General features: G+C 41.6%; 1 protein-coding gene across 1 annotated transcript in view; it reads right to left on the minus strand.

Moving 5' to 3' along the window:
• PPP2R2B (protein phosphatase 2 regulatory subunit Bbeta) overlaps positions 1-11,466 on the minus strand; it is a 411,123-nt gene that overhangs the window by 44,505 nt on the left and 355,152 nt on the right. The window contains exon 8 of the mRNA XM_023534916.1: positions 10,885-11,114. Coding sequence (XP_023390684.1) covers positions 10,885-11,114 — 230 coding nt within the window. The remainder of the gene's footprint in view (positions 1-10,884; positions 11,115-11,466) is intronic.

The raw sequence follows: 11,466 nt of genomic DNA on the forward strand, positions 1-11,466 counted from the left end.
GAGGAAGTATTAGAACGCAGGTCTCCTTGGTGCCTTCTCAGTAGTTCATGTTCCATGACATGCGGACGTCCCCATTCACCATCAAATCACCTGCTCATGCAATTGTGTTAAACTGCGACACGTTGCAAAGACTTTCATTTCTCATTTTACAGCAGTGGTTAATAAACTAGTCCCATGCCAAATAAATAATTCAACTCATTTGAATTTTTACCCAGACTCCTGTGCTGATAAATGGTACCTATGGTAGACTGTAAATCCTCTTTCATGAAATGTCTGAGACCTTCTTCAATAGTATATTATTGATGATGATGATGATGATGATGATGATGATGATGATGATGATAGCTGCTACCATTTATTGGGCACTTACTATAGGTCAATCACAGTGCAAAGCACATTAGGTACTTTATCTCATTTAGCACTTACCTTATCCCCATTTTTCAGGGGTGCAAACAGAGGCTCAGAGTAAGTAAAGTAACTTGCCCCAAGTCACATGGCTAAAGAGTGGCAGCACTAGAATTTTATCCCAGGCATAAAATTTGTGCTCTTTCATAATTATGCAAAATTTCTCTTATCAAAGACATGTAGGAGCTCATCTCCATAAGTTGTGAGTTGCTTTAGAGCTTGTGTGGGAGTTTATGCAGCTGAAAGAAGCCATCTAATTGTATGGCAAGACAGTTTTAGCCTCCTATGGAATATTTACTTTTCTCAGTATTTTCCTTTTTGATCAAGAATTATTATAGCTCTATTTTTATTTTTATTTTTTAAAATTTATTTAAATTAGTTTCAAGTATATAGTACATTGGTTAGACATCTTATATAGTTCATAAAATAATCCCCCCAATTGCTCCCTCCCTCCCCCGGCCCTCCACTAAGCCATCATATTAATGCTAACTGCATTCCCTATGCTGTGCTCCCCATCCCCGTGACCATCTATTGACTTCTAATTTGTACTTCTTTAACCCTTCGCCCCATTCTCCCAGCCCCCCACACCCCCCCGTCCGTCACCAAATTGTCCACTATATTTGTGAGCCTGTTTTTGATTTGTTCTTTTTGTTCTTTAGATTCTGCAAATGAGCGAAATCATATGGTATTTATCTTTGCCTATAGCTCTATTTTTAAAGACCACATCCTGGCATACTGAAATGAAACATTTGGTCTTTCGTTTATAAAGGTGACGTAACAAAAACAAACACCTTGAATGTGGTATCTGTTATGTATGAGGGGGTGGGTTTGGGCTGATCCCTTTGTACCCCAACTGAGAGCTCAGAGGACCTGGGTGCAGGCTGGGAGGCACCTAGGCTGGGGCAGAGGTGCTGTCTCAGGACCCAGCAACTTCCTGCAAGAGAACAGGCCTCATGACGTGGATGCCATTACTTGGGAAAGCTGACCAAACTGATTCCCACTTTCCTAGACTTCACCACTTTTGTGATTCTTTGCCCTATCTGTATATCATCAGGTAGTATTTTTATACTTAACTTTTTTTTCTTCAGATAAACTTAAATTGACTCACTTTTTCTTAGCCTTATCAACGCAGTAATCTATTATTCACAAAATCATCAGTATAATGAGCTAGTTTAATTTTTAATAATAGACATGAAAATAAATGTATAACAATTAAAATCAAAATGTTGTGTGTGTGCCAGGAGTCTATATACCCTGTTTTGGAAAACACTGCGCTGACCCTATAAGCTGCAACTTGATACAGAATGTCCTATTAGACTGGGATAGATGAAGTCTTCTCTGCTCTTCATGAAGTTAGTAGCATAGTCCCTTCCTTGGAGTTTAGATGAGGTGCAAGTAAATGCACTGGTATTTTTTGTTACATCAACACTAACGACGCGTTTATCTATTATCAAACATCACCTATGCTCTTGCTACAACTATTTCAGCATGCGGTTTGTTGTAATAGGGGCTGTGTATTTGGCTGTGTCACTTCCCCCTTCAATTATCTCTTCCAAATTTTGTTGGGTTCTTTCTAAAATTAGCTTCAGACTGAACTAACATTATATTTTACTACAATTTCCCCCACCGAACCCAGATGCAGATATTACTTGGGTCTCTGGAGGATGTGGGTCCCCTGGATTCACAAAATACTACCTTTCAACTTAACTACTGCCAGAATTATAAATATTATTGCAGTGAGCACCTGGGGAGCGAGAGCCGGTGCCCTTCAGAAGGCCCCAAGCTGCAGCTCTGGTATTCTCCCCAGCCCTCTGACCCATACCCTGGGCTAGTGGCCATGACATGGGGTGGAGTAAGCAGAGGTCAGTGTTCAGCTATTGTCAGATTTCATCACCCTCCAGAAAGAGCTTCTGTACCCTTCTGTGCCAGTGAGCAAGTTTCTCTTTTCCCAAAATAAAAAAAGAAAATCTGGTGTCAGCTTTTTCAACCTCTACCAGTATAGCTCTAAAAACAAGAGTAACTGGAAAGGATCTTTGCTGTGTGGGAGGAGGAGATGTCACATCTACGGTTATTATTTTCTCACCTAAAAATAAAGCCCAAATGTCAGAATGTGTAAAAATGAAGTGCTTAAACATATCTGTGAAACCAGCAACATCCACTACCGAGAACACCATCATGGGGAGGTGGCTCCTGAGTCTGCTTAGGGCTGCTGCCTCTGGATCCATCCTCCCTCCCATCCATTCTGGACCTCTATGTCTGCCCATCATCCCTCATCCTCAAGCATCTCTTTTGACTAGAGTGCTTGTTTGAGTCTGACTCTCTGGGGCTTAGTGGGTAAAAGCGTGATCCCGCTCTTCTTTTTAATAACCGTGATGATAAAGACAACGAGAAGGAGAATAATGTTTATCGAGTGCCACGTGCTGTCTAATTTGACCTTTATCTCAGCCTTATGAGGTCAGTATTAACTGGCTCATTATCCAGCAGAGGAAATGGTGACTGAGGTTAATTACTTAAGGTCATATGACCAGTAGGGGGCAGAGCTGGGGTCTGAACTCAAGTCTGTCCAACTCCAGAGCCTGGGTTCTTGACCACATGTCACTTTCCTCCCCCAAGGAATGGCCCTCACAGAGCCGGCCCTTCTGAGCGTGGTGATTCCAGCTTTCCTGAAGAATCCCCTGGCTAATCTGAGAGGAAGCTCTGTCTCTTCTACTTTGGGCCTGTGCTCTCTTCATTCGCTGTCCACTTTGGGGACATTTTTCCGAACCACGATTGGGACACAGCATCTCACCTAAGATTTTTATGTCCTATTATATGATACACATATTTTTTGAAACTGAAGTTGGGGCAGAAACATGATAAGGGATTTCTTGAATCATTATCTGATGGAGAATTGGCTGAGTTTTAGAAACTTTTGGGAGGAGTCTAGTTGCTAAAAATTCGATGGCATATGGGGATGACAGGAAAGCATATTTCACATTTAGATATTTCATATCTGCATCATCTAGAAGCCCAGGCCCTTTGCCTTGCACTGTTGTAAAGGGAGACACACACAGCTTCGGTCCATGTGGTTTTGCCCTTCATGTTGGGAAGGAAGGAGAAACGAGATGAGTACTGTGTGGCTCCCTGTATCATCTTGAAAATGGAATGATGTATTTTGACAGTCAATTTTCTCTTCCCTATCCTTTAGAGCTCTCTATCCAAATTATTTCCCTGTTGTCCCAAAGAACTAAATGGCAAAAGCAAAACACAGCATTGGATTCACAGATAATATACAAGGCGGACAGCCAACAGATTGCTATTAAATTAACCCTGGGGCTTGACAGATCTGTTCTTTTTGACCCCAACTGCTTATGGCATTCTTTATTAGTGCTGAGCTCAGGCAAATTACCTCTGCTAACAAAAGGGGCTAGTCTGTCTCTCTGCTAGGACTCTAGAGAAAGCTCTGAGGACAGAAGGGGGCACAGCCAGTTTGGCAGCTGAGATCCACGCTTGGAAGGCAGAAGGCTGGAAGGTGAGAGCACTGCTGTGCCAGGCAGTGGCCTAAGGCATCATTTAAAATAATAATTGAAGACACTGGGAGGTCACCTCTTAAGGGATCAGCTTCAAACAAATAAGAAGCCAGAGCCATAAATTATATCAGCAGTGGGGTGAGGGAATGGAGAGGGTTACGGCAGGATGCTAAGGGGTAGCATGGGAGCCATGCAAAAGTCATTTCATTAATCCCGAATTTGGAAAAAGCTTTCTATAAAAAGTCTACATTTGCAATGCAACATTATAAAAGATTGCCATATATATGTGTGTGTGTGTATATATATATACATACACGCGCGTATATACACATAGATACATAAATGATCTATCTCATTAAATTGTTCATGCGATTAAATTAAATTGTTTATGCAATTAAATTCCAGGTCGGTTAAAAAACATAGCATGAAAAAATTCTATCTATAGTACGATCATAACACCATTTAAAACTTATACTCTGAAAATGATGAGCTAAAAGGCAAGATACCAAATGTTAGTGATAGTTCTGTCTGGGTGGGTCTATGAACTTTTTCTTTTCAATTATCAGTTATTATTGTCTTTTAAGGAGGTCACTATTTTAAAATGGAAAAAGGTATTTTCTACGCCTATCTATCTACCTTTATGTATATAATTTTAGGTGAGGCAAGTTAGATACAAAATGTACACAGTCTGACCATAGACACATAAAAAAAGTGAGTATATGTGTGTGTGAGTGAGAGGGAGGGAGAGAAACAGACAAGAAGGAAATATATCGTATAGAGGAATTAGATTCCAAAGTAGGCATGTAAGCTACCCTTTAGTAACTCTACCTAGGGCTTAGTCATTTGTTCCCTCTTCCACATATTCCATAAACGTTCACAAAGAATTTGCCAGTGCTCTTCCGGGTGCAGGGGCAGAGCCATGATCAAAGTAGACCAAAAAACCCTGATGTATGTAGCCTGTATTCTAGGAGGGGGCATAGTCACTAAATATGGTAAATAAATATCATATACAGCAGCAGTCCCCAACCTCTTTGGCACCAGGGACCAGTGTTCTTATGAAAATCTAATGCCTGGTGATCTGAGGTGGAGCTGAGGCGGTGATGCTAGCGCTGGGGAGCAGCCGCAAATACAGACGAAGTTTTGCTAGCTCACCTGCTGCTCACCTCCTGCTGTGCGACCCGGTTCCTAAGAGGCTACTTACCACTAGGTGCTGGTCTGTGGCCTGGGGGTTTCCCTTTTCATTTCCTTATTTATTCATTTTTCTAAGCCCTTGTACAAATTGAGTTAGCTAGCATTAAATTAAAACTGTGATGTAAATCCCCTATGCATACTTCAAAATTAGGTGATAAGATTATAGGTGATTTTCTCAATTCCAGACTCCTCCTCTGGTTCTGCAGTTGAGTGCTCATTACACCCTAGTTACCAGACATGTACAGGATCTCTGAGGTCTGAGGCCTGAAGTCTGTGTTTAGCACCATATTAGAGTGAGGCAGTCTTAGCTTCACGGCACCTGGTCTTGAATTTTCTCTCTTCCATCCATAGCCAGTCTGACTCTGTTTTGCCTAACAGGTTCTGGTTTAAAGCTGTCAAACTTTGGCCTTACTGTGTTAACTACATCAGGACAATAATAACTCATTTCTAGATAAGTGATTTTCTAGGGCAAGAGGGAGCCATAACTTTTCAATAAAGGAAAGTTGCTATAGAAAGATACTGTTTCTTTATGAAAACTATACCATATCTAGATCCTTCAAACTTTCTTCTCAAGACTGAGAGTGAGTTGACCTGGGCACCTACCTAGTCCAATATGGGACCCATATCAAGTAAAAGTAAAGAGAGAGCCCCTAAACAATTGTACACTGAGCACCAAATTTGTGCCAGGCACTGCACCAACCCATGGGGATATTAAAGTGAAAAAAAAATTGTCTGCTTTCAAGATGACTTGCATCAAATAATCGCACTAACGAGCATATAATTACGAATATGCACATAAGTCACGTGAAGAAAGGGAATATGATTATATGAATGCATTTTTTTTTAAAAAAACCTGATATAGGCTAGGGAATAAAAGAAGGCTTTCACAGGTGCTGACTATTGAGTCGAGATCTGAAAGAGGAAGAGTATGAGCTAACTTGGAAAATAGGTGTGGAGAGACTAGTCCAGCATGTACAAAGGTCCTGTGGCTGAAGGGAGCATGAGGTGTTGGAAGAACTCTAGGATAGTCATTGTGACGGGAGACCAGAGAGTGAGATAGAACAGGGTGTAAGCAAGGCTGGAAAAGGCCAGCAGAAGCCACACCTCGCAAAAGTCCAGTCTCCGGGCATGAGAAAGATTTATCTGGGAGAAGTCAACTGGACTCCAGGGGTACTTCATCTTTGACCTAGGTCTTTGCAGCCCTGTGCATCAGCCCCATTTTGTCAACTGAGCTGCGTCCCTTTTGGAATTGATTCCCTGATCAGGGGACCGTACGTAACCTCAATTCGTGGCTTCCAGCTCTGTCACGCCTTAGTACCACGGACAGCGACCTTCCTTTGACTAATGGGATTCTGCCAGGCAGGTTTTGAGGGAAGTTTTGGGACCCAGTACAAATTTCCCTCCCTTGTTGTTCCTGTGGCTTTTATCCACAATCGTAGACGGCAACCTCAGACTTGCATTCAGTGTAACAGGAGAGCATTTCTTGCGGTGACACACCCAGCCCACTGGCCTGTAAGTGCCAGGGCAGCCCCTCCTTCCTGTGTGAAATGCGGCCTTGGTAGGGTTTCCCAGGCCTGTGCCTTACTTGTGTGGCTGCTGACGCTCTGAACCTGAGGCCAGACCTAGAGCTTTATGAGGTGTGCAATTTCTCCCAGCGCTTGACAAGTCCTTTGGGCCTCATGTTGTCAGGAGAGTGGACAAGAAGGAAACTACGAAGACGTCTCCTGGGTTTCTTGGGCTTCCTCAGAACCTTATAGCTTAGTAGTTGGGAGTGCAGACTCTGGATTTGAATCCAGCTTCACCTAAAATCTGTGTGACCTTAACAAACTGCTTAGCATTTCCTTGACTCTCAATTCCCTCATTAGATAATGCAGATAATAATACCATCTATCTTATAAAGTTGTGAGGATTAAATGAAGTGACCACGTAAAGTACTTAGAGTGCCTGGCTCAGAGAGAAGGCTCAATAAATGGTGGTTATTATTTGTAGTGTTTCCCCAGACCTTTGTCCTTCTTATATTGTTGCTTGGACCCATTCTCTTCTAAGAAAACCACAGGCTAAATGATTTACTATCCAGGCCTGGAATCTTGGCCTATTGACCTCCTGTGGGGTTTCTGCATTTAAAAAAATTATGCCTATAAAAGGCTAAGTCCCAAGGAATTATAGTAAAATCTATAAACATTTATTGAGCACTTATTGTGTGCACTTAGGGTAATGGTAAAAATCTTTCTCTGGGCTTGCCTCTTACTGACCCTGTCACCTCATCTCTATATCGTTCCCCACTGTCTCCACTACACTGACGAATGGATCCTTTATTTTTGTCTTAATCACCCCCCGCACCACAATAGAGTAGTCTACCATTCTAACCTTCAACTTTTCTAGTTTCCTTGTCCTTTTAATAATAATAAAGATCGTTTTGGTCTGTGTTTATTGATCACTTACTTAGCAAGGTACTGCCATAAGCGTGTGCGTGTGCATGTGTGTGTGTATAAACACCTTTTAAAAATTCTCACAATCTTCTTTGATAGAGTTCCTTTCTATAGACCATGAAATAGAGGCTCGGGTAAGTTAAAAACATGTTAAAGCTTACACAGCTAGCAAGTAGTAGAGCTGGGTGAGACCTTTAGGCTTGTTGGACTCAAAGCCTGTGTTTCCAACCATAATGCCACTGTCACACCAAATACCACTGGAAGTTATGACTTTTCAAAACATATTGCAAGACCACTCATTTTGGTATTTACTTAATAGTTTTCTTTACTTATGCATACTTTGTAATTTAAATGAATTTTTCAGTATCATGAAATGATAGGATATGATAGTTGTGTTTTCTAATATTCATGATCACAAATACATAATTATGAAAGCAGAAACTCATACCATGCTTTGGGAACCCCACATTCTGAACCATGAGGCACTATAGAAACAGTGTTAAACAACACAGGACTGAATAAGACTTCCCTGGTGGTTGGTGTTTTGCCAAGGCTGTTTTGAAAGATGGCCGCTTCCTACCCCAGAGGAGGCTGCACTTCAGTGATGATAAGCAAGAGGGTCCCAGTTTGTACGGTCTGCTCAGTGCTTAGGGCGGTCTGGTTCAAAATAACTATATAGATATCAGTTATCATCATTCTCATGATGACAATGATTATTTTACATATGGCTGCTTTAAGGGTGAATGGCACAGTCTCATTTGTATGCTAGCATCTGGTAGGCTGTCACACATCTGCAGAACATAACCTAAATTGTGCTATTAATATTTCCCCTTTGCATTCTCCCAAGGCAACTGTCTCCCAAAACGCCTAAAGAAACTTCCTTCTCCCTTGAAGGCTAGAGGCAAAATTCAGAAAACATGTCACCTAGACTGCGGACAGCAGCAGCTCAGTGTGACAGCAGCTGAGCCTGAACAGATTTCTGGCTCCTGGAATAGATGTAAAGGGGAAAGGGAACCACCACCCACACTCATTCTATTAGCAGCTGCACTTCCAGGCAAAATCTGTAGGCAGATTCTCCGAGGCTCAGACAGTGTGTCGAGTCTGCTCTGTGAGCAACAAAAAGATGCCAGTCACAGTCCTGATTGGTCAGTTCTCAGTGTCTCCATAATCACCTCTACCTGCTTAAAGCTGCCTTCTCTGAAAAGCCTCGGGGAACTGCTGAGCACTCTTCTGTGGTACAGACTAGTTAGCTGTGTTCTAAAACCAGGTCTTTTCTTCCTTATGCACACACAGCTATACTACATTTCCTAGTCTGCTTTGCAGCAAGAAGTGGCCATGTGACTGAGTTCTAGCCAATGGAATGCATGCTATTTTAGAGCCTGGCTCATAGGAGTTTTCCATGTGTGGTTGACGCCTTTTGCTGTCCTGATACAGGTAAACATGGTAACATCGGGGAGCCACAAGATGGAAGGAACTTGAATCTCCAAGTGACTGATTGGAGGAGGCACTCTACTGATAGAAACCATCATATTAAATTTTCGAGAGAAATAATCTTTTATGTATTTGAGCCATTACGGGGGTCTATTTTACATCAGAATATCTGGAGCTTTACTGTAACTAATATTCTCTTCGAGTAAAATTTCCAGGCTAGATTTCATGATCTACTATCTACTGAATATCTCCACTTTGATGTACTTCAAACTTGACATAGTCAACCAAAATGGTACTTTTTATGTCAGAATGTTCTAGGTACTGGGGTACAGAAATCGATCATACAAAGTCCCTTCTTTCACAAAATTCACATTAGAATATCGGGAAACCCTAAATACACAAATAAAAAAGTAAGTTTGATTAGTGATAAGTACTTTGACGATAATAGGGATAAAGGGTTATTGGGGTGATCTGTTTCCGGGGATGTGACATGAGATCGAAGTCTGACTGATGGCATGCAGTTAGCCATGTGAATTCTGGGGGCAGACTATTTTAGGAAGAGGAAACAGAAAATGCAAGGAATGGAAGTAACAACAAGGTTTATCTAGGAACAGAAAAGAGACTAGTTGGCTGAAACAGAATAAATTAGGGAAGAGTGGAATGACAGGATATCATAGAAGGAGGCAGGGTCCGGATTGTGTGGAATCTCCTGGACCAAGGTAAAGAAACTGGATATTATTCTACATTCAGTGGGAGTGTTCACCATTTGCTCGAGTGTTTTAAGCAGGGGAGAGATGGTATCTGGATTACTTGTTGAAAGGCCCACTCTGACTGTTATGAGGACAGGTATTACATAAGAGAGCAAGAAAGAATGAAGACTAGAGAGGAGAATAATGTAATCACACAGGTGAGAGAAGAGTGGCCTCTACTAACATGGGTTGGAAGAAGTGGAGATGGAGAGAAATGAGAGATTTGAGATATATTTTAGAGAAAGCAAAGGTAGGGCTCATGAGTGGATTGGGTTGGGGGTAGGAAGGCTGGTGAATAGGAGAAAAGAATATTGACTTTATACATCAGTTGCTCAACTGCTTGGGTGGTTAAACCATTAACTGAGAGTGAAGAGTCAGGTTTGTGGTGGGATGGACCACATGATATGTACTGAACAAATGGCTGGTATGTATTATTAAAGAGAGAGTCAATATAGTACAATGAAAATACTGGGTCAGACGCTCGCTCAGTGATTTCCTTGACTTCTTTAAATTTTAGCTGGACAGGAAATAATAATACTGACATTGTGGAGTTGTTATATCAAATATACCCTTGGTGGATAGAGGATGAAAAGAAGAGTGATGACGACCTGAGGACTGCAAATAAAGTTTGTTTTTTTTTTTTGTATCCAGATGCTGCTTACGCAGCTGTGCTCTGTCTGTGAAAATTCATCAAGATGTACAATTATGACATGTGCACTTCTCAAAATGAGATTCTGTGTGGAAAGTTTCCAGTGCAATGTTTGGAATTCAATAAATGGCAGCCATTATTATTTTCACTATTACGATACAATAAAAATCATGTCACGCATACCTGTGGTCCATGCTGTCCACACGGGCCATTTAAGAATCCTTTAACAAGAGGAAGGAACACTTAACTGAACTCTAGGGTTTTATCTTATAGTTGACAAAGTCACATCTAGGTTTAATTCATGACACATGAACACCTCTGCACGAAGGAACCGATTCAGAGTTCCAACACAGAGCTAATCCTGGACCACTACTTGTAATTCGACACTTCTCTAACTTTGTTGGGATGAACGAGTACCAGAGCCACCAATGTAATTTCAAAGGGAACACCTCTCCATAAATGTGCTAGGTGTTAGTTACGACTGCTGCCTTCGTTTCACTTTTCCCCAAGCCTGCTCTTACCTGAACACTCCTGATTCAAGCCAATCGGCTATTGGCCCCAAGGAAAGGATACTAAAACTTTGATTGGTTATTTCAAAGTTCCACAGGTTAATCCTCAGGTCATCAGCTGACATGTAGGTTTCATAGTCGCTGTTGACTGATATGGAGTTGATGTGATACGTGTGTGCATTGGCAAAGACTCTTCGTGGGGTGGCCTCCACCATCAGGTCCATGGGCCTCAGCACAGGCACCTGGGGTGCAAGAGAAATGAATCCTTTTAGAACCAAAGCTCTTCTCTAGGAAAAGAATGTGCATGTTGATGTCCTTTAGGTTCATACGTAAAATCATCACCATGTCAAAGGAGCTCTAAGTTAGCAGCAGACACTGATACATCACATGTTCCCATTCCCTTCTGCTCCTTTTAGTTTTACTCCTTTTTCAAAAAAAATGTCACCATCACTTAGCCCTGATGGGCAATATCATCCTTTATAGATCCTAAGCTTTTTTCCAGGACCCTCAAGGTGGCTGCATCTCAGGGGAACTCAGAATCCACTGTGGGATCATAAGCTTCCAGAGCTGTTGTTCAAATTCTTTGTTTTCAAA

This window comes from Pteropus vampyrus, unplaced genomic scaffold, assembly GCF_000151845.1.
Source record: "Pteropus vampyrus isolate Shadow unplaced genomic scaffold, Pvam_2.0 Scaffold134, whole genome shotgun sequence".
NCBI classification, from domain to species: Eukaryota; Metazoa; Chordata; class Mammalia; order Chiroptera; family Pteropodidae; genus Pteropus; species Pteropus vampyrus.